This window comes from Marmota marmota, unplaced genomic scaffold, assembly GCF_001458135.2.
Source record: "Marmota marmota marmota unplaced genomic scaffold, marMar, whole genome shotgun sequence".
NCBI classification, from domain to species: domain Eukaryota; kingdom Metazoa; phylum Chordata; class Mammalia; order Rodentia; family Sciuridae; genus Marmota; species Marmota marmota.
This window is the reverse complement of record NW_026000241.1, coordinates 7,934,358-7,959,195: the sequence shown is the minus strand read 5'-3', so window position 1 is coordinate 7,959,195 and position 24,838 is coordinate 7,934,358. Positions and strand designations below refer to the sequence as shown.

At 36.1% G+C, this 24,838-nt stretch overlaps 1 protein-coding gene and 1 pseudogene across 4 annotated transcripts in view; one reads left to right on the top strand and one right to left on the bottom strand.

Annotated features, from left to right (window-relative positions):
• The window catches only part of Map4 (microtubule associated protein 4), a 167,489-nt gene that overhangs the window by 111,967 nt on the left and 30,684 nt on the right, over nucleotides 1-24,838 (bottom strand). Inside the window, exon 1 of one of the 4 annotated variants that reach the window (XM_015489331.2) lies at nucleotides 3,096-3,228. The exons of the other annotated variants lie outside the window; for them this stretch is intronic. Coding sequence (XP_015344817.1) covers nucleotides 3,096-3,097 — 2 coding nt within the window. The 5' untranslated portion in view covers nucleotides 3,098-3,228. Of the gene's footprint in view, nucleotides 1-3,095; nucleotides 3,229-24,838 lie in introns of those variants that run through there. 4 annotated transcript variants of the gene reach the window in all.
• LOC107145396 lies at nucleotides 7,799-8,336 on the top strand (annotated as a pseudogene).

Here is a 24,838-nt window from a genome sequence, read left to right as displayed (position 1 = left end):
GTCGCTCAATGGAAGAACACTTGGCTAGCATACATGAATGAAAACACCAATACAGCTTAAATATTATTTAACAGATTGTAGATTCTCAAATAGCAGCTTCTTAATCCACAGTAAACCTTCTCCCCCTAGATCCCTACCTGCACATATTCCCACACCAGCTCCTGGACTAACTGTGGTTTGGCTGTTTAAATTTGCCAGAAGGCAAAACTGATAGAATATAACAAAATTGGAAAGTGAGAAGGTCACTTGACTGAGAGCATCAAGGCAACCACCCAGCATCTGCATCTCAATGGTTTAGCTATTTTTATTTGTCCCACACATAATTAGAAGTATGACTTAAAAACACATGCACACAAACTCTACTTATAGAATAAGCAGGGCTAGTAATGTTGGAAGTGAAAGTATAAGATTTTAATCAGAAAACCTCAGTTTTCAATAAATTAACAAGATTACTTAATTTTCTAGTTATTGTGTTTATGTGATTTTCTGTTTGTTTTGGCACTGGGGATTGAAGCCAAAGATTCTTTACCAGTGAAGCACATACCCAGACCTTTTTCTTTTTGAGACAGGTTCTTGCTAAGATGCTAAGGGCCTCACTTGAGTTTCTGAGGCTGCCCTCAAACTTACAACCCTCCTGTCTCAGCCTCCCAAGTTGTTAGGCTTGGCATGCACTACCACGCCCAACTATTTATTGTATCTTACAAGACATACAAGTCTAATATGCTTTTTAAGTGCTCTATAGATTTGTTTAAATGATTCTGTGTTCCATCCTATAATAAATTCATGTATGAATTTCACCTAACAAAGAATTATTTGATGTTATTTAATATTCAGTTATGCCTTAAATGTTCAGTTACATATTTTATAGACAAAAAGACACAACACAGAATTGCTTTCAAATCTGGATATTCGGGAAGGCCAAAAAACATACCCTTGTAAATAAGAAGTACCTACTTTCAAAAAAAAATTATCTCTCCTTGATCATTCTTCTTCTATCTGTATAAATAAAAAGGTAACAGTAAATGGACATGTGGGTAAAGTACAAGAGAATTTGAAAGCTGAATACAGAAAATGCTATGTTTCACTGAAGTACTAGTTGAATCTGACATTGTAGCCTTGAGTGAGTCACCTTCTGGGGCAAGTTCCCTAATTGTAAAATGAGAGTGCTATGTTAAATGATTCCTCAGGTTGTTTATTCTTTGAGCTACTTACAATTCAGTTTCATTGATTCAGTTAGCTATTAATAAACAAAACTCATATAGACCCTCAATGTGAATAGGTATGACTCTTATTCCATAAATCAAGTTCTCTCAATTATAACTGTGCTCAACTTTATTAAAAGGCAAAAAAAAAAAAAAAAATGGCAGTAAAGGACTGAAAACAAATTCACCAGTGCACAGTGCCCTGCTTGAGCCAAAGTGACTGGAGCGTAAGAAACTCCACCCAGTCCTGGCTAACATCAAAAGAGCCTGACACTGCTGCCAGAAAATAAGCCCCATATTATCTAACCAGACACCAAGAGAACACATGGTTTGTAAGCATAGCACTTTTGACATTTGATCTTTCATTCTAACCACATGCCTGAAGTGAAATTATCTGGTGAGAAATGTTTTTAAATAGGTAAACTAAAGGTAGGAGAAAACTACATGACATGATGATAAAGCAAAGAATAGAATCTGGTGTCTTGACTACTATCTCACTATTAACAGCCATGTGCTCATAAAAAGTAAATAAGAATATATGATGAAGTTATAAGGACCTTCAGTGGTAGGTAGTTTACTTTAGAATTAATTACTAAACTAAATGTATTTTTAAGATCTTTACAGATTAGTGTTCATTTCTAATTTAAACAAAGTAGTTGCCAGATGTGGTGATGCACACCTGTAATCCCAGCTACTGTGGAGGCTGAGGCAGGAAAATCACAAGTTTTAGGCCAGCCTAAGCAACTTAACAAGACTCTTTTTTTCTCTCCAAAAAAGAACTGGGGACGTAGCTCAGTGGGTAGAGCACCCTTGGGTCCAATCCCCAGTATTCCCCTTCCCCTGCCACCCGTCCACCCCCAAAAAAACTGACTAGTAAGTATGCTATGCTTAAAATGCAGTGTTTATGCCTTAGGCTTGGAAGGAACCCAACATCCCAGTCAGACCTAGAGACCACTTAAAATCTAACATGTTTAAAGGTATAGCCTACATCATAATATTTTCATATTCAACATTAGATTTCTTTTTTTAGTTTGCTTATTAGCAAGCTTTAATCTACTAAATGATAATTTTATTTACCCAAATTTGGGGGGCAGGGTTACTGGGGGTTGAATCCAGGGGTGCTTTACCACTGAGCTATATATCCCCAGTCCTTTTTATTTTTTACTTTGAGACAGGGTCTTGCTAAGTTGCTGAGGGTCTCACTAAGTTACTGAATCTGTAATTCTCCTGCCTCAGCTGCACTGCTGTCCTCAGATTGATCTTTAATGAATTTCTTTCAGAGATCTATTACATATCAATCTAAACCTTATTTGTCTCTTTCAATCCACATGGTATTTCATTAGAAGTAAAACTAAATCTTCAGCAAGGATCTCTTGAGGAATCAGTTACCAATTTACACAGTTCACAGGCTCATATTATCTTTAAGGCAAATCTGAATTACTCCTACTTCTCAGAAGTAGACCTGCAAACAGCAACAGACACTCAGCAGGATCTCACATCCCTAAGCAATAAACTCCAAACCCCTGAAGAATGTATTACCTTTCTACCCCCAGGTGCCTCCCTATAGTTGCAAAGATAACAGCAGTACTAGTAGGAACTGATGAAATTTCAAGACTTGACAAGGTTCTGTTCATTACAGGATTAGCAACAGGAAAGGACCCTTGATTACTAGAAGAGCTGAGGCCATAACCCAGATAAATTCCTACATGAAAGAACACACTGATACAGGTTTAAAAAAGTTACATTTCACTCCCAAGTAGTTCCCATAACAAAGAGTCCCTTTTCCCACTGCTGCCTTATAGAGCTCTGCCCTCTAAATAGAAAAACACTGCAGACACATGCACATACAGAAAACCTGTATGACAAAGCTCAAAGCCTAGCTTTCTTACTTACATTAACTATCCAGGCAGCTTGTGTTTGGTCCTGACTGAACACATTTTTGGATCTATAAACAGGCACCAGTCTGTGACATTTCTGACCAAGTAAATTTAAATCTATTCCTCCAAGAAGAATAATCTACACCAGATACCTCCCACTGTTAGCCATGTGATACAGATAGCATGTCTTGCTGAAGTCTGGTTATATGAGCCAAAACAAGAGAAGACAATGACACAGCACTTACATTTCTGTTATAACTATCTTTAATAGTGAATCTTCAATTTTATTTCAATAAAAATAATGTGAGGGCTGGGTAATATAGCACAGTTGGAAGAGTGCTTGCCTCACATGCACAAGGCCCTGGGTTCAATCCACAGCACCACAAATAAATAAATAATACTATGTTACATTAAGAAATAAATAAAGTGAATCTTAAGAAGAGTCTCAATATTTAACACCTCAAAGTTTTGAAAAAGAGAAGGCTTTTTTTTTTTAACTTTCCTATTTATTCCATTTATTTTTCCTCCCCTTAGTTAACATAGTAAAGCACTGACTTGGTCTATATCTACCCAAAATTATTTCTCACCATTTAAGATATCCAAAGACTTTTAAAAACACCAGTTCAAATGACCTATGACTTATTACCCTAACTTTAACAGGTAAAAAAAAATGAGTTCCAGAGAAAACAAGTCATTTATAAATGAAGCTAGGACTACGGATCAGGCTTAGAGAAACCAGAGAATAGAGAAACAGAAGTGGAATGAAAAAAATAAAGAAAACCTTGCAGTTTTGAAGTTTCTGCTTTTATCTGACACAATGACATCACCATACTCTAAATACGTTTTAAATATATCAACCTTACCTACATACCTATCATTATACCTACCTAAAGGTATGGAGGCAGTTAAGAAGAATACTGAACATTGAGAAAACACCCAAGTTGCGTAGTATGGTGACACACACCTGCAATCCCAACATCTTGGGAGACTGAGGCAAAGGATCCCAAGTTCAAGGCCAGCCTCAGCAATTAATGAGGCTCTAAGCAACTTAGCAAGATCCTGTCTCCAAAAAAAAAAAAAAAAAACTAAAGGGCTGGGGATATGGCTCAGTGGTTAAGCCCCTGGTTCAATTCCTGGTAACGAGAGAGAAAAAAAAAAAAAAAACTCCAGTTAATTTAAAAGTCCCCCAATTCCTATTAATGAAAACAAAATTTTATTTTATTTATNAAAAAAAAAAAAAAAAAATTCAGGGAGGCAGGGATCTCATGAAAATCAAAAGGAGCTTAGTAAGAATGAGGGGACCAGGTGGTAAAGGGGGGTTCGTGGGGGATGCTGAGGATTGATATTGGCCAAAATTATTATGTTGTGTGCATGCACAAATATATAACAACAAATTCCACCATTATGCACAACTATAATATGCCAATAAAAAAAAGTGGAAAGAAAAAAAAATTCAGACTCGGTAGATGCTATCAAGGCCACAGGTACCTGAAAAACCCAGTCATATTACCTACCGTAATCAATAAAATATAGGGAGGGTCTCCCTATATTTTAGTCACATGGGACCATCTGTCATTTTGCAAACATGTCATTCACATGACCACTGTACACCTTGCTCATATTGCTCTCCACACCTGCATCTCTCTTTTCTCTCTCTCCATTGGTCAAAGTCTCAAACTCAAGGTCCAAATGGACTATCACCGTATGTGATTCCGTTTTAGAATCTCCTAGTGCTATTCAGAACTAGTGTTATCATCTGTACTTGCATTGTAAAGTACAGTCTGATCCGTACCTGTTAGTTGTATATAATAGTTTCTGTAAAATGCTAGATCCCAAAGGGGAAGGACCATGCCTAAATGCTGTGTACACCCTCCCTGCCCTTAGATTGTTTTTTACAGGAGATGGCCAAACAATAAAAATCAACAACACAAGGGTCTAGCTAAATAAATAGTTCTACAATGATATAAAGAAAATTAATAAAAACTGAATCTAATTTAAAATTAATCAGAGGTTCTGAAACTATAAAACCTCTTCAGAACTCAAAAAATAAACAAAGCATCACCACTAATAAAGAATATTCACTTCATTCCTTCCACTTCCTAAACATAGTTTGTGCCAAAGCAATCATGTTTGCAATTATGGAAAGAAAACCAACAGGGAGTATCCAAATAAACCAGCTCTCCATGCTAGGCCATCTTATCGTTTATTAGGCAGAGTAATAAAAATAGCTGTTTCTAGAAAAGCACAACAACATGATGCAATGTAGCAAAAACAAATATTTAGTCAAGAAATCAGCTACCATCACCAAGTTAATATCATACATATTAAAACATTTATATTATTAATCTGCTAACTTTCTATGGTACCAACTCATCTCTCAGGGAGTTATAAGATATAATGTCATTCTAAGATTGAGTATTCACACTCAATTCATATCAGCTCTTAATTTTTAAGAACTATTTTATTTAAGAAAAACCTCTCCATCAAGCAAAGTTTGGTTTCACTCTATATTATCATATAAGATGTTGGTTAAAAATGAAATAAAGTAGCGTGTAAAATCAGGAAAGGGTAGGAATTTGTGCTAACAATTCTGTAATTATGTATTTACAATATGTGTTCCTCCCAGAAGATCTAATATAATAAACATGCAGTAAATACACCTTCATCCTGCTAGGTGTGCTCTGTTCTGTATCATGACACAAGCCTTTTCTTGCTGGGAGTGATGTATGGCCAGCTGAAAGTACCCTCATGCCTCTTCCACTATTGGTCCTAAGCACAGAATCAGCACTGAGATAAGGGTAGTTTGTCCCTTTTGAACAAGAAAGAGAAGATATAAACTTTACAGGACTACTTAGAAGGCATTTTGTAGTAATAGTAAATATTTTACTTTAATGTATAAATACCTTACAGATGCTTAGAAGTAAAAATAACATCGGGGAAAAAATTAAAGAGAAAAACCAAAGTAAGCTTTTAAGTTTTTGTTGTTGTTTGTTTGGTGGGGGGGGCCGGTTCTAAGAATTTAACCCAGGGGCAATTTACCAATGAAATATACCCCATGTCCATTTTATTTTTTATTGAGGCAGGGTCTCACTAAGTTGCTGAGGCTAGCCTGAAACTTATGATCCTCCAGCCTTCTTAGCTTCCCATGTCACAGGGATTACAGGGGTGCACCACCACTCTCAATTTTTTTTTTTAAATGGTGCTGGTGACATTTTGCTAAGCAAGTGCTTTTGTTAACATAATTTTGAACACTTTATCTTAAATGAAGATAGAAAACAGTTAAAAGTAAAAATCATTAAATGGATTCTTATTTTACATACACACATATGTGTATACATGCTAAAATTATATAATATTATATATTCCAGAAGAATTACCACAGAATCATTAACTGTTCAGGACAGGACTGAGCAATTACATTTTTTTTTTTAATTTTATTTATTCACTTTAGTTGTTGATGGATTTTTTTTTATTATTTATATGTGGTGCTGAGAATTGAACCCAGTGCCTCACACATTCAAGGCAAGTGCTCTACCACCGGACCACAACCCCAGCCCCAGCAATCACAGAAAAGTTGATTTTGAAGGGGACCTACAATTGAGAGTCACTAAATTAATCAACAATCTGCATAATCCATTCAACATAAAATATTCACTGAAATTAAATATAACAGTTCTTCTACAACTTAACATTAGACACTTTAGACTCACTTTGTTAGAAGTAGAGCCTGAGAGGGATTTCTGTAAAAGTGACCTTTTGAGGGAATATTCTCAGGAGAAACCTATGTAAAGCAAGAAAAACTATGGTTTTAGCTGAAGTCTAGTCTCTACTTGTTCCATGAGAAGCTCTGAAAAACAACTACACATGAAGTCAATACCACATGACCAGGGGTCACAGTTTCATATCTCTTATCAGACAGTCATTGGCTGAGGGCTGTGTGAAATCTGGGTTAGAACCTCCCAGACATCTCTGAAGAAGGTGGCACCTAACTACTGTGGACCTGACAATTAACACCTCAGCTGGGGATGGGGGAGCAACTGGCTGGTAAAGGGGTTCTGAATATTACCAGCACTACTAAAAAAGTTCAACCATATAACAAAAAGGCATATCAAATTGGCTGAGGTATATAAATATCAAGCAAAATAGACTCTAAGAAAATAAAAAGATAAACACAAAATGACAAAAATTAAACAAGATTTAGCAATACTGAATATTATACTTATATAAAACTTACAGAAATATGAGGATAAACAGGTGAGGAATATTTTAAGACACACCCAATAAAGGAATACCATAATATATATATTGCTCAGAAACCAATATAGCATACAGATAAAAATCGGTTAAGTTGGGGCTGGGGATGTGGCTCAAGCGGTAGCGCGCTCGCCTGGCATGCGTGCGGGTTCGATCCTCAGCACCACATACAAACAAAGATGTTGTGTCTGCCGAAAACTGAAAAATAAATATTGAAATTCTCAAAAAAAAAAAATCAGTTAAGTATACACCTTAAGTATAAACCTTAAGGTTTGAATAACCTTAAGGTTTGAATGAATGTTTATTTATTCATTTTGGTTTATGATGTTAGGGACTGAATCCAGGGCCTCCCTCACACATGCCAGGTCTATATTCCTGGCCTCCACTTATTTTTAAAACCATTGTATATGTGCTCTCTTCTCCGGTCTCTGGTCTCTTCATCTTCTCTTGCCCTCCAGTGCTGCCATGCCCTGTTCTGAAAAAGTAACCGGCATCTCCCCCAGCAAGCGGCCCGCATGCGGACGAGGGAGGCTTGCCGCTCCGCTTTGTACGACTATTGGAGCACGCCATGGCCCCCACCTGGGGGTCCCCACTGGCCGTGGGCTATGACCTGTACAGTGCCTATGATTATATAGTACCACCTATGGAGAAAGCCTTTGTGAAAACAGACATTCAGATAGCTCTTCCTTCTGGGTGCTATGGAAGAACAGTTCCACGTTCTGGCTTGGCTGCAAAATATTCCATACATATAGGAGCTGGTGTCATAATGTTGGTGTTATGTTATTTAATTTTGGCAAAGAGAAGTTTGAAGTAAAAAAAAAAAAGGTGATCAAATAGCAGAGCTCATTTGTGAACGGATTTTTTATCCAGATATAGAAGAAGATCAAGTGTTGAATGACACTGAAAGGGGTTCAGGAGGTTTTGGTTCTACTGGACAGAATTAAAATATAGGACAAGTATAGAAAAATGTTACTTTCTCTTAAAAATAAAGACTTTCTGTTTAGTATTTTGCACGACTATAAAGCTAGCTTTAGCTTCTAAAAGTTTATTTTTTTACAATAAATGAAAGAGTTTCTTTTTTAGTATCACATGGAAACTTTCTTGTATTTTTTTCAGTTTATGGTTGTATGTAAATCTGTGGTAACCTAACGCAAAATTTTTAAAATCAAATGTACATTAATATCAAATTTTTAAAAAAATGTTCAATAAATTATATCCTTTCAAATAAAATAAATGTATAGGTCTTAGAGCAAGTTTTGATTTTAAAAATCATTATTGTATAACCCATGTTCATGAAGCCTATCATAAGGCAGCTGGAAAAACCTGAAAGAACTTTTTAAATATTTTATAGAAAATTCTAACACACTACAAATACCCCATGAGCTAAACCAGAAGAGAAATTTTAAAATACTTAGAAGTGAACAACCATAATGCTTCACAGCAAAGCTATTATTACTATTGATTATAAATTGTTGATAATATACCCTTGATAACAAAAGCAGACAAAAAGAATGGCAGAAATTATAAGCTAAACTGAACTAAAAAACTTAGATCAACTGAGCACAGTGGCGCACGACTGTAATCCCAGCAGCTCCGGAAGCCGAGACAGAATGATCCTGAGTTCAAAGCCAGCCTTAGCAACAGCGAGGTGCTAAGCAACTCAGTGAGATCCTGTCTCTAATAAAATACAAAATTGGGCTGGGAATGTGGCTCAGTGGTTGAGTGCCCCTGAATTCAATTCTTGGTTAAAAAAAAAAAACACCTTAGATCAAGGGGCTGGGGTTGTGGCTTGGTCGTAGAACACTTGAATAGCATGTGTGAGGCACTGGGTGTGCTTCTGAGCACTGCATATAAATAAATGAATAAAATAAAAGTCATCAACAACTAAAAGAAGAAGAAGAATTGCAAAAAAAGAAAATAACTTAGATCAAGTATCAGCGGACACTTTCTGAAAACAGATAGCAAAGAGTTTAAACTTTGTGGTACATATAATATTTATTTATCACAACTACAGGTAGTCTTTGTTTTGCAAGGTTCTAATATGTATGTATTTCAGTTACCATGGTTCAATTAAATAATATCAGTCCCCAACAGCACAATTTGAATTTTAGTTACCACAGTATATTAACTGTAATTGACAAAGTACCAAATTTGCTGCCAGTACTTGGTCTACATAAGTACACTATATAAGTAACACATGTGGATCAATCTTTACTTGTCTTAAAGTATGCCTGTGATTGGTTACTGTGTCTGTTATTCAGTTTATGCACAGGCAGCAAAGTATAGACAATGTCATTTCCTCATCTTCAAGTTATCAACCCATATGACAATTTTCAAAAATGGGTAACTGGAGCTGGGTTGTGGCTCAGTGGTACAGCTCTTGCCTGGCATGCGTGAGGCACTCAGCATCATATAACTATAAAGATACTGTGTCCACCTAAAACTAAAAAATAAATATTAAAAAAAATTAAAAAAAAAAAGAATGCATTTAATATTTATACTTGTGTATGTGTTTGTGTGTGTTTGTGTGTATGTATGTATGTATGTATCTNATTTAAATGGGGGGGGGGGGCTGGAGATGAAGCTCAGTGGTAAAGTGCCCCAGGTTCAATTCCCCAAACCATCCAAAAAAAAAAAACTTTAAATAAATGACAAATTTAATTTCAACTTTTTAAAAAATGTTCAATAAATGATATCATTTCAAATTAACAAAATAAAATAAAATAAACCACAACCCCAGCCCCTTGATCTAAGGTGTATGTAGTATGTACTAGAAGTCTCGATATTTAAAGATGTTAATTATCCCCAAATTGATCTACAGATTCAACATAATCCTAAGTAAAACCCAATAGCATTTTATTTTGTTTTGTTTTGTTTTATTTTGTTTTTGGTCCTGGGGATTGAACCCAGGGGTGATTAACCACTGAGCCACATAAATCCCCAGCTCTGTTTTTGAATTTCATTTAGAGACAGAATCTCACTGAGTTGCTTTGGGTCTCGAGAAGTTGCTGAGGCTAGCTTTGAACTTGAAATCCTCCTACATCAGCCTCCTGAGCCACTAGAATTACAGGTGAGTGCCATAGCACACAGCTCAATGGGTTTTATTCTATTTAAATCAAATTAAAAAGTTGATTCTCTTGGACTGGGGCTGGGGCTCAGCAGTAGTGCACCTGCCTGGCATGTGTAAGGCACTGAGTTGGATTCTCAGCACCACATATAAATAAAGGTCTATCAACAACTTAAAAAAATATTTAAAAAATTTTTTTAATTCTCAATTTTAAGTGGAAATAAAAGGAACCATGAATAGCCAAGACAATCTTGGGGAACAAATTTAAATTAACTCATTAATGGATGGAACTATATCAAAACACTGAAAATTGATGACAGTTTCTCACCTAGTAATTTAGCAATTTCCTATGTTTAAACTTTAAATAAAATAACAAAGACATTGTAGTGCCCAACATAATCATCAGAAAATAGACAATGCAAGAGAACAGTTTCAAGACCGAACCATATATATGTAAGTACTGTTGTATTAGTAAGTTTTCCAATACTGTAAAAAATAATACAGGTTGAAAATTTCATAAAGAAAACAAATTTAGTTCATAGTTTGGGAAGCTAAAAGTACAAGATCAGGAAGCTCCATCAATTCAGCCTCTGGTAAGGGTCCCTTCCTTAGCTGGGTCACCTCAAAACAGGTGGCATCATGGTGGGAGAATGTGTGAGCAAGAAAGAGATCACATGGCGCAAAAGAAAGCCAGAGCCAGAATGAGGAGGGATCAGTAATGACCACCTACTAAGCCCCAATTCTTAAAGGTTGCACCACCTCTGAACATCACCATACTGAGAACCAAGCTTCCAACACATGTGCCTTTTGGAGGTACAGACCAGATCCAAATCATAGAAGATACTCAACAAATGGGACAATCAGAGCAGTGGGGGAAAGAACTGCCTTTCCAATAAATGGTGCTGGGTTCAATGGGTATTGAGCATATTAATAATAATAATAATAATAATAATAATAATAATAATAAATTCCAGATAAATGGCAGGCCTAAATATGGAAAGTAAAATGATAAAGCTTCTACAAGATAATATGGAAAATATGAATATCTTCATCATCATGAGAGGTACAGAAGAGACAGTCAAGATGGAGACATTAGAAAATAAAAATACCCCTAAGCTGTAAAATTGTCTTCTTTTTTTCTAGTAGCAACACTCAGATATTAGGGGAAAAAATAGTGATGGCTTTAAAACTGAAAAGAGCACCTTGAGGGGCTGGGGCTGTGGCTCAGTGGTAGAGTGCTCGCCTAACATGTGTCAGGCACTGGGTTCAATCCTCAGCACCACATAAAAATAAATAAATAAATAAACAAAATAAAGGTATTGTGTCCATGTACAACTTATAAAACATTTAAAAAAAAAAAAGAGCACCTTGAAGGTATAACTCATTGGTAGAGCATGTGTTTGTTTAACCCACAGGAGGCTCTGGGTTCAGTTCACAGCACCAAAAACAAAACAAAGAAACAGATTAATTTTTTTTTAAAGTTGCACATCTTTTTTTTTTAATTAATTAATTTTTTTTTTTTTTTTTTTTAGTTTTCGGCGGACACAACATCTTTTGTATGTGATGCTGAGGATCGAACCCAGGCCGCATGCATGCCAGGCGAGCGTGCTACCGCTTGAGCCACATCCCCAGCCCCGAAACTCAGATTAATTTGAAGCTAGCTTTTCATACTTTATCCATCTACTAAATGACACACTGTAAATCCATGCACTATTTATGAAAAAGAATTAAGAAAATGAAAAATGTCATGGGAAAGTCTTAGTATACAAGAAAGAAAATCGAAATGAAATCCCAGAATGATAATGTTCTAGATCTAGAAACAATTTATCCAAAATTAGTCTTTCAACAAACAGTGTAAGTGTATGATTCTAGACATGAAGGGCAATGGCACATTTTAAAAAACAAATTAAAAATGGGGGAGGCACAATTTATTGAAAGGGGACCTACACAAGAAAGTACTGTTACAAATATAATACAAACTAGATTGCGCCATTATTTTACACTAATTACATATTTTAAAAGTCCATTTAAGGGGTGGGGATTGTAGCTCAGTGGTAGAGTGCTTGCCTAGCATGTGTGAGGCACTGGGTTTAAGCCTCAGCACCAAATAAAAATAAAGTTAGTTTGTCCATCTACAACTAAAAATATTTTTTTAAAAGAATGCATTTAGGGCTGGGGATGTGGCTCAAGAGGTAGCACGCTCGCCTGGCATGCGTGCGGCCCGGGTTCGATCCTCAGCACCACATACAAAGATGTTGTGTCCGCCGAAAACTAAAAAATAAATATTAAAAAAAATTAAAAAAAAAAAGAATGCATTTAATATTTATACTTGTGTATGTGTGTGTGTGTGTGTGTGTGTATGTATGTATGTATGTATCTATCTATAACACATCACAGGGGGAGAAAAAGAGAAGAGGGAATGAAGAGGAAGGATGGTAATGATTCTAAAACAGCAGCTTAAATAACTGAAAGAGTTTTGCTGACTCTCCATGTTTAATTTTAAGTAGGCAGAGGCAAAGAGAACTTTGCCTCCTCACTGGAATGTGCTTCTCTTTTGGTTTGAAAGTCTACATGTGCTGACCTTTAAAAGACAGTATAAGGTCTGTCCGTTCTCCCTTCTGCTAGTGGGCTGATAGACTGAACATGGGTGGACAATAACTTTATGGCTCTGATGTTGGCTGTGTTTAGTATTCTATTGTATTTCTTATACAAGCACTGGGAGACTTTTGCAATATAAGCATTTTTAATCATTAAAAAAAAAAAAGTAAGACTACTGAGATAAAATAAAATTTTAAACCTTAAATGAAATCACAAATAAAACTATCACTCACCTGGGAAAGAAAATTCTCCTAAATATAATAAGCACCAGAGTTTTGACTTACAAACTAATTGCTGCCAAGAAATTTGGAAGTAAATTCTGAGCAATCAAGAGCAAAAAAGCAACATGCAATAGGAGAAAGATTTTGGTGCTGAATATAAAAATCAAAGAATGTTGGGGCTGGGATTGGGCTCAGTGGTAGAGCGCTCGCAAAGCACAGGCAGGACCCAGGTTCGATCATCAGCACCACATTAAAAAAATAAAGGTATTGTGTCAACCTAAACTAAAAAAAATTTTAAAAGTTAAAAAAAAAAGAGCTGAGGATGTAGCTCAGCAGTTAAGCACTTGCTTAGCATGCCCAAGGCCGAGTTTGATCCCCAGCACTGCAAAAAAAAAAAAAAAAAGTGCATGTGCTTTACATTATATTTAGCCAGATGCAGTGAGTGGCACACACCTCTAATTCCAGCAACTCAGGAAGCTAAGGCAGAGGATGGCAAGTTCAAGTCCAGCCTCAGCAATTTAGCAAGACCTATTCTCAAAATACAAAATAAAAAGGGTTGGGGATGTACCTCAGTGGTAAAGCATCCCTGGGTTAAATTTCCAATACAAAAGAATTTTTTTTAAGTACAAACTAAAAGGACAGTAGCAGACATGAGCAATCCTGTTTCTTCTTTCTAGTACTCAAAAGATAGCATTTCCTCATCTCCAAAGAAGTTGAGACATGTGACTGGGTTTCAGTCAATGCAATGTGAGCTGAACTAATACGCCTCACATAAAACATTTTATCAGAGTCTCCTTCCTAGTGTAACAGGGGTTCACTTGATGCTTTGGCTATATCCCTTGTGAATCTGAAACTTACATGTTTTTTTCCTTTTTCCAAAACTTCTACCTGACCTTCTCCTTTCTGATCTTCTTTTCTCTGATCTTCTCCTTCCTGATTTCTCCTCCTTAATCTCATTTTCTGGGCTGGGATTGTGGCTCAATGGCAGCGTACTTGCCTGGCATGTGTGAGACACTGGGTTCAATTCTCAGCACCATATATAAACAAATAAATAAAGGTCTTAATCTCATTTTCTTTGAATCATCTCTTTAAAAATCTTGTTCCTATGGATGGGCAGAATCACAGCCTTTGGGACAGGAGTCCCCTGTGTTTTTCCTTTGCTAGCAAAGCAATAAATCTTCTTTTTCTCAAAAGCGTTGTCCTCGTTACTGGATTGGCATCAGGGACAAGGACCAAGCTTTGGACAACACTATAGTGCTCTTTGCTGTCACAAACTAAATACAAAGGATCCAGTGGAAGGCTCCAAAACAACCCATAGAAAGAGTGAAAGTCCTCAATAACAAGTCAGGGGCTGGGGTAATGGCTCACTCAGCAGCAGAGTGCTCGCCTCGCACATGCAAGGCCCTGGGTTCGATCCTCACACCAAATAAAATGAATACATAAAATAAAGTTATTTAAAAAAATAACAAGTCAAACACTCAGACTATGATGTGGGCAAGAAATAAACCTTTAATTGGGTTAAGCACCAAAATGGTACATAGGATATCCTAACTAAGCAAACATCTTACATATCTAACATCCTCATTTTACAAATAAGGAAACTGATAAAGAGCATTCCAAAAATTGCATTACTTGGGAGGAAACCAGATCTCCTGACCTTCCTATTCAGGAACTTTACAGAATAGATTTCCATTACATTCAGAAGTAAAAACTACTGGCACATGCCAGTAACACCAGCAAGTCAGTAAGCTGAGGCAGGAGGATCATTCAAGGTTGGCTTCAGCAACTTAGCAAAACCTTATCTCAAAATAAGAAAATGAAAAGGACTAGGGATGTAACTCAGTGGTAAAGTGAACTTGGATTCAACCCTCAGGTACCAAAAAATAAATAAATAAAATAATAACCACTGACAGATCATCTGCTCTTTTCATAACCTCTGCGATAGCTGAAATATTTATAATATCTTGGGCCAAGACACTTCACTTTGCAAAAGAGAAGAATTAAACAAAGTTCTTTTTCAATCTATCATTATATGGTCTGACTGTTTAGGTCAACAGGATTTCTGCATCTATTAGGTAGAACCATAAAAAATTGTTGACATTTGAGCTGGGGTTGTGGCTCAGAGGTAGGGTGCTCGCCTAGCATGCACAAGGCACTGCGTTTGATCTTCAGCACCACATAAAGTAAAATAAAGACATTGTGTCCACCTATAACAACAACAAAAAAATTTTTTTAAATTGTTGACATTTGATCATTTTCTATTTACATGAACATCAATTTCAAATGGCTTGGCCTAATACTAAGTGCCAAGCACCATGTTTTTTTTTTTTTTAAAAAGTACTAATTTTTATGAAATATGCATATATATATATATATATATATATTACTTACATACACACACACACACACACACACACACACACCCTTTTAAAAGAGAAAATAGTATGCTGACTTAAGAGGTTCCTAAACTTGCCACTAGAGCAAAAAAGCAAAGGCTATAACTTTGAAGAGAAAAACCTTTTATATATACACTTCTGAATACACTTCTGAATACTTATAGGTATTGCTATTTACAAAGAAACTACACAATTTCATGAATAATGAATCGTTTTAATGAATAAAAAGATCAGAATTAAAACATTTGGCCAAATAAGCATTATCTAAAAATCATTGTAATTACTGTAAAAAAATTATTTATTCCATCCATTTAGATTTACCTGTTTTTGTTTTGTCTTCTTTTAGTATTAGAAATTGAACCAGGGGTGCTCTATCAATGAGCTACATACATCCCAGCCCTTTTTATTTTATATTTTGAGACAGGGTCTTTCAAAATCCCCGGATTGATCTCAAACTTGCAATCCTCCTGTGTTGGACTCCTTAGTCACTAGAATTATAGACATGTACCACCGTGCACAGTTTAGATTTAATTAAGATTTTAAATTGTTTGCCTTGTCAGGTTCTCAGAAGCTGAAAATACTAGTAAATACTTTGACACTCCTACAAGAGTCTATATCATGAATACTCACTTTACATTCCTCTCAAATACAAAGGTTTCTCTTAAAAAAAAAAAAATTGGCAAGCTATTCAAAACAGGAATTTAGATTGGCCTTCCAGACAGAGGTGTGTTTCTTACCAAATCATGTTACATAAAGATACTTTATTCCAAAGATAACACCAAGACCAAGACCAAATAACATATTTTTCCAAAAAACTTTATAGCCAAACTATATAAGTCAAGGGATGATTAACTTATATTCTTAGAGTACATGGAAGAATTTGTCTTTTAAGATTTTTCTAGAAGAATCTTAGACTCTCTATAAACCACCAGCTTGATAAAAAGTTAAGCCAAAGGAGGAAGTAACTGTGCATAATATTGTAGGATGACTTAAGGCTAATTAACAGCAAAATTGAAATCTGAAAAGCAGTCATCCTACAATATTATGCAATTAATTGTAAGCAGTGAACACCAAATATTTAATTACTCCAAATACAACTGCCAGAAACTAACCAGTTAAAACTAAACAGAATGAAATAAATCAAACTATTAAAAAAATGTTCTCACCAGACACAGTGTTGCATGCCTGTAATCTCAACAGCTTGGGAGGCTGAGACAGAAGGATGGCAAGCTCAAAGTTAGCCTCAGCAATTTAGCTAAGCCCTGAGCAACTTTGCAAGACTATCTCAAAATAAAATATAAAAAGGGCTGGGGATGTACCTCAGTAGTTAAGGAAAAAAAAAAAAGCCTCTGTACCAAAATAAAAGTTCTCCATAACTAAGAAAATACTGCTGTCAGCTTTATTATTTCCACCCACCAACATGACTGCCCCCTCAAAACTCCACCTATCAATACAGCTTTCATCCCATCAGAATCAATTTTACTGGAAAAAACAAATATAATTTATCACCCATCAGAATGTGAGCATCTGCCAAAAAAACGACAGGAGCAATAAGAATGCTGTGTAAGCCAGGCGTGGTGACATGCGCACATAATCCCAGCAGCTCTGGAGGCTGAGGCAGGAGGATCATTGAGTTCAAAGCCAGCCTCAGCAAAAGCAAGGTGCTAATAAGCAACTCAGTGAGACCCTGTCTCTATATAAAATACAAAATAGGGCTGGGGATGTGGCTCAGTGGTTGAATGCCCCTGAGTTCAATCCCGGGTGGGGGAAAAAAAAAAAAAAGAATGCTGTGTATTCAGGAAGGGCACAATGACACATACCTGTAATCCCAGTGGTTCAGGAGGCAGAGGCAGAAGGATCTTGAGTTCAAAGCCAGCCTCAGCAACTAAGTGAGGCCCTAAGCAATTTAGGAGCTGGGGATGTAGCTTAGTGATAAAGTTCCCCTGGGTTCAATTCCAAAAAATTAAAACCTCTACACTACCAAATTTAAACATTTCCTAATGGTAATACAATCTTGGCTGTGTTTTATTGCCTTGGTTTAACTAAATCACAAAGTCAGTAGACAGGAAAGATGGGGGTGGGGACGTGGAATAAACTAAGAAACCAGTGCTAATTCCTGTAAAGTATAAACAGAACTTGATCCACACATCCAAAAAGTCTTACTTCCCCAAGAAGCAATAATCACTAATTCCCCTTTCAAGGTTCTAGTCAGAATTCTAGTCCTGACACATCTGCTTAATGGAAAGATAAGAATACATACATACTTATTCCTAAAATAGCTAAAAAAAAATAAAAATAAAGAAGGCTCAATTAGGGGCTGGGGTTATAGCTCAGTGGTTGAGGTCTTGCCTTGCATGCGTGAAGCACTGGGTTCAGTACATAATTAATAAATAAGTAAATAAATATTTTTAAAAACCCATTAAAAAAGGAGGCTCAATTAGAAATGAGACTAAACATTTTTTTCCTTCAAAATTAAATTTTAATTAAACCTTGGAACACAAGGTTTAATTAAAATTTGGGGGAATACCCTGCTATGCACTGAACATACCTAGCACCAGATCTTGGGTTCAAAAACCATTCTCTGATAAAAAGGAACAGGTATAGTTTGGAGAAATTTTCCAGTAAAATTTTTCTAGGACTAAAACAAGAAATATTCAAGATGAACCTGATAATGCCAGAAAATTAAAAAGTTCTAAAAATGAATTTTAATTCAAAGGAACATGAGTCAACTGAAAGAGTTTCCAATGGCCAAAGCTAGAATGCTCTGAATAAAATAAGGTCTTATTGGACAAATACATTGCACAAATAATAAAATAAATATGCATGGGCTGGGGATATAGTTCAGTGCTTGACTAGTGAGAGGCCATGACTTCTATACCTAGCATCACAAAAAGGGAAAAAAAAAAAAAAAGATGAGTCCATACTGGTATAAATAAATGAGTGAATAAATAGTGAGAGGTGAGAGAAGACATAAATCTCCTAAGAAGAATTTCAAATAATGTACTTGCTCCATCCACCTTCTAGGAAGTAGAACATAATCCCTCATTCTTGTGTGAAAGTGTGATAGCAGTGTGACCTCCTTCCAAAGAGTACATTATGGAAAGAAGAGAAATAGAAACCTAATACTGACTAAGCCAAGAGATCAGATCAAGATTAGTATCAAAAGTGATGTCAGGTTGATAGTATACACCTTGATATAAAGTAATGAAGAGTGCCACTTTACCTCTGTGATCCTCTTCCTGAAAACCATATCCCCAGTCTAATCATGAAAAAAAATCAGACAAATCCCAATTGAAGGATATTCTATAAAATATCAGACCAGAACTCCTCAAAACTGAGGAAACAGGAAAGTCTGAGAAATGGTCATAGCCAAGAAAAACCTAAACATGACAACTAAATGTAATTTGGTATCCTAGATAAGATTCTAGAACAGAAAAAGGTTGTTTAATAAAAACTGAAGAAACATGCCAGGTACATGTCTATGATCCCAGCAACTCAGGAGGCTGAGGCAGGAGAATCCCAAATTCCAGGCCAGCCTCAGCAATTAAGACTGTCTTAATATAAAAAAAATAAATAAAAAGGGTTAAGGGTGTAGTTCACTGGTAGACCACCCCTGGGTTCGATCCCAGTAACATGAAAAACATTTTTTTAAATCTGAATAAACTATGAATATTAGTTAGTAATAATGTACCATCCTAATATTAGAAGCTAATGAGACTGGGTGCAGCGGCACACACCTGTAAATCCCAGAAGCTCAGAAGGCTGAGGCAGGAGGATCGACAGTTCTAAGTCCAGCCTCAGCAAATCAGCAAGGCCCTGAGCATCTTAGCAAGACTCTGTCTCAAAATAAAAAATTTTAAAAAGCTGGGGATGTGACTTAGTGGTTAAGCACCCTGGGTTCAATACCCAGTGATACCCCCTACCCTGCACTTCCAAAGAATGTTAACGACAGGAGAAACTGAGTGTAGAATATATGGAAACAATGCCATTTATTGTTTCCATATATCAAAATATATCCTTACAGGGCACAATGGCATATTCCTATAATTCCAGTGACTCAAGAGAGCTAATTTCAGGTCAGCCTCAGTACGGAGACCTAAGTTGCTGGGGATGCATGTAGCTCAGTGGTAAAGCACCCTAGTTCAATTCCTAGTACAAAAAAAAAATAGAAAAAGAAAAAAACCACCCTCTGGGCCTTATTTGCAGAAATTTCTTAAATACAGAAAAATATAAAATGTTCATAAAGCTTCAAATCTTGAAGTTCTATCACTGGTACCCTTGGAAACCAATATAAGACAACAATTTGAGTAACCAACTCTAACAAGTGCTTATTCATATTCACAAAAACAAAACAAATCTTAGCAAAGTGAGCCTAACATGTCCAACCAAATCAAAAATTTTAGAAAAGGCATTTGAATCAAACCTCACGGTTTTATAAGTGAGAAAAGAGCTCAAGCAATTAACAAAGATACTTATTCAAGATCATCCTTGATTCTCAACTAGAACCAGAATTTCCACTCTGTCTTATATTCCAACCAGAGAACAAGATATCATAAACGGTTTATTCTGATCAGTTCCTATGCTAACTTAACTGTCAAGATCAATAAGACAAGTCCAATTATACCTATGTAATGGAAACAGTACCAAATAGCAATCCTTTTCAAATGGCATACCCACCTCATGTGTATTTTTGTTTTCTGTAAGTTTGTGCCACTATAGTCAACATACATCATGTGAAAATTGAAGCTGTGCCTAATGCTCCTAGATATCCAAACATAAAGTAAATATGTTAGTTTCTAACTAACCTAGCATGTGCGAGGCCCTGGGTTCGATCCTCAGCACCACATAAAAATAAAGATATTGGGTCCATCTACAACTAACAACATTTTTTAAAATATTAGTTTCTTATATTAAGGACTTAGTAATCAGTCCTAAATAATTTTTGTTTTTTTTTAACTAAGGTGAAATTTGCATAACTACAATTTACCACTTTAAAGCCTACAATTCTGTGGCCTCCCAACACTTCTCTCTAGTTTCAAACTGTCCTTAATAATTTTTAATTAGCAATGCATTTAAGATGTGATGGCCTAAAAACCAAGGTTCCAAACTTAGGTATGCCTTGAGGCACTTTTATTATTCTAATCTCCTTCTACACATGGCCAGCCAGAGTGCACAGATTGTGCAAAGTACCTTTCACCTTTTTCCACATATCATTAGTATTCTATCACACAGAAAACTCATACTACCTTCCCTGAACAGAATCACATAGTCATGCTTATTGTGTGGTTAATCTATCTAACAAGCCTTTTGTCTCAACAAATATTTAGGACATTACACACTATTTAGAAAGAAATGATCTCATTCTACTAACCCAACAGCCAGCTTTATCAAAAAGCTTTTTGTTACAAGCTGTGATAACCCAGGGAACCAAATCTATTTTTACTGTTCTGGCAGGGAAAAGGAAAAGAAATCATAGGGGAAAACTGCTAATATAGCAAATCCTACTTGTGCTCAATGAAGGCCTGCCTTTACTGAGCTTTGTCTCTAGCAGAGGAAATGACAAATAATTATCATAAGTGCCAAAAGAGAAGTACAAGGTGGAGATCTGAAGGATGAATAAAGAAAGGAAGAAAGGAAGAAAGGAAGGAAGGAAGGAAGGCATTGTGTTGTCTATCTACATCTAAAAAATTAAATAAAAAAAATCAAGAGTTAAGTTAAACAGTGCTTGTCTTCCAGTGTTACCCACATTTCTTAAAAAAAAAAAAAAAGTGTTTAAGCTCCAGAGTCTAATCCCTTTACATGCACTAATTCATTTCCTATACTGAACAACTCTAGAATATGGATACATTATCCCCATTTAAAATAAGGACATCAAAAGCACTTAAGAATTTACATAACTTGCCTAAGGATACTCAGCTAGTAAACTAGTGGAACCCAACTCTTAAATTACTATGAAATACAGTTTTTATAGCAAGCTCCAGGCAAAGCTAAAAGAACATTAAATATACTGACTGAAAAGCCAGAAGGTATATAAATATATAAACCCTCCATCACCTCCATTCACACCCACATGCCCACATCTAGGCCAAGTAACCAGCTAGATTCCTTCACCAATACTGCTACTGATCTGACTCCCAAATATAAGGTATCTTTCAATATCTAGTGAAAAAGTAAAACTGCTAATATTAGCATTCACCTAGTATTAACTTAATTCTTAAAAAAGGGAAAAAAAGTTATTATTCATCATTCATCATATTCTGGGTACTCAAAGCACACAGATGTGCCTGCTGTCTGCTTGGCTCCAAGCAGGCACCTCCTGGGTACTGTCATATGTGAGGCTATGACCAAATGCTGAAAAAAGGGTATGCAACTCCAGATCCTTGTCCAGTCTGTTCCCCTTCTGCTTCTATAATCAGGGTGCTCAAAACAGATATCTGTAATCACAGCTAATTAGGAGGCTGAGGCAGGAGGAACACAAATTTGAGGATAGCCTAGGCAACTTAGCAAAATTAAAAATGTGAAAAGTGCTCAGTGGAAGAGCACTTGCCTAGGGCATATGAGGCCCTGGCTTCAATTCCTAGTACAAGAGAAAAAAGTTTTCAGTTTTCCAACACTGAAGAACTCCAGAACATACCTCTCACAAAGGATTAAAGAAATCATTCCTCTCCAGAAGAGAAAAAGAAATATAAGAAGTAGCTGCAAAACCCCAATCACTACTTTGAGGGTGTAAAATGTGCAGAATGCTAAAAATCATCAGTCTTTGACTTCGAGTCGTTTTGGATGTTGGCTGCTCCACTGTCCTCTGACAGACTGTAGGAGAAAAGCAAGCCTCACAGAAGGATGCTCCTCCAGATGGAAGTAGCACTAAAAGCACTCTGAATGAAAAGGAGTGAAAAAGCATCCCAACAAACATACTGTGGATACCAAAATAAACAGTTTTCAAACTTTAATATGCACATCCCCTGGGAAGATGGTTTAAAATAGATTACAAAGTTCTACTCCCAGCATCTGATTTGGCAAATCTAGGGAGGGGCATAATAATTTGTTTCACACTAGCTCAAATGGTTATGATACAGATGATATATAAAACTACCCTTATCAATACATATCTGTATAATTTAATCTCAAAAGCCATAACTTGAATTCCTTTTGACACTAAAGGTTAACCAAAGTATTTGCTGGGGGACTGGGGTTGTGGTTTAGTGGTAGAGTACTTGCCTGGCACATGTGGGGCCCTGGGTTTGATCCTCAGCACCACATACACAAAAACAAATAAAATAAAGGAATTAAAAAAAAAAAAAGCATTTGCTGGCAAATTTAATAGATTGGTTTTTAATCTGAAAGCTGTTTAGCTCAACAATTCTTTTCATAGACTTTCTCTAAAGCAACCTGGTAAACCAGCAAAATCTAACCATTCTTTTAACTATAGACCTTAGCACCAAGAAAACAGAAGAATGATAAGAATGAAAGGAATTTTTGTTGTCAAGTCATCTGCTTTATAACTGAAAAGGCTTTTGAAAAACCAGTCACATTTACCATACAAGTGACATATGTAGTCATCAGTTTGGAACCCCAAAGTACAAGCGAACTATAGATCCAAAACAATCATTAACAGTTGAACATCTGACCCCAAAGTACTTGAAAGCCATCGCTGAAATAAAGCTTTCATAAGAGCACCCTACAATACAAACCTCTACTCTTTAAACCAACAATAAAACTCTTGGCTTTTTAGGATTTTAAATTCAACAAAATTGATATAAAAGAGCACCAAATGCTTATAATAAAGAATCCAAAATGAAATTAAGAAAACAGTTCCGGGCTGGGGATGTGGCTCAAGCGGTAGCGCGCTCACCTGGCATGCGTGCGGCCCGGGTTCGATCCTCAGCACCACATACAAACAAAGATGTTGTGTCCACCCAGAACTAAAAAATAAATATTAAAAAAATTCTCTCTCTCTCTTAGAAAGAGATTGATTATTAAAAAAAAAAAAAGAAAGAAAGAAAACAGTTCCAAGCCAGGCCCAGTGTAATCCCAGCAGCACTCAGAAAGCAGGAGTGGAAAGATGACTAGAGGTCAGGAGTTCAAGACCAGCCTGGGCAACACAGCAAGATCCTATTTCAAATAAACTCCTGTAATTTCAGTTAATCATGAGGATGAGGCATGAGAATTTAACAAATTTTGCTGAAAGAAATTAAAGATCTAAACAAATGGAAAGGGATATCCTAATTTCATGGGTCAGAAGACATAACAATAAGATAGTCATAGTCCCCAAATTGATCCAGAGTCAATGATCTCTATAAAATTCCATCATGAAGTAAAAATAAAGTTAAGAAACACATACTTCCCAATCTCAAAACATACTACACAAAGCTACAATAATCAAGACAATGTAATATGTAGTCATAAACATAAACATAAAACAATGGAACAAAGTAGAAAGTTCGAAAATAAATCTTCACAGTTAAAAATTAACTCAGTTAATTTTCCACAAAAGTGGCAACACAATCCAGTGAGGAAACAATCTTCAACAAATGGTGCTGAGACACCATTTTATAACCATTTTATAATTACCTGAGTTAATTTAAAATTTGGCAACACACTGTCTCAAAATTTTAAAAACATAAAAAAGTATAAAAAAATTTAAACTTTATTTAGAGTCTTGCTAAATTGCTTAGTAGGTCCTCACTAAATTGCTGAGGCTGACTTTGAACTTTTAATCTCCTGCCTGAGCTTCCCAAACCGCTGGGATTACTGGTGTGTGCCACCATGCCCAGACCCTTCTTATTTTTACAAGATAATTTTTTTCAGTCAATAAAATCTTTTTAGCAAAGTTTGCCAAAAGAAACAAGCTTGGTTGTAGATATAAAAACCTCTGCAATAAAAAGTTACTTACAGGGGGCCGGGGTTGTGGCTCAGTGGTAAAGTGCTTCCCTGGCACCTGTGAGGCCCTGGGTTCAATTCTCAGTACCACATTCAAATAAATAAATTAAAGGTCCATCAATGACTAAAAAATATTTTTTTTAAAAAAGTTACTTATAGGGTGACCCTAAAAGCAAAGGAGAAAAATTAAGCTTTCAATAATTAAGTAGACATTCTTCTTTTGGGGGGGTGTGGGGGTTGAGTACCAGGGATTGAACTCAGGGGCATTCAACCACTGAGCCACATCCCAGCCCTATTTTGTATTCTATTTAGAGACAAGGTCTCACTGAATTGTTTAGCACCT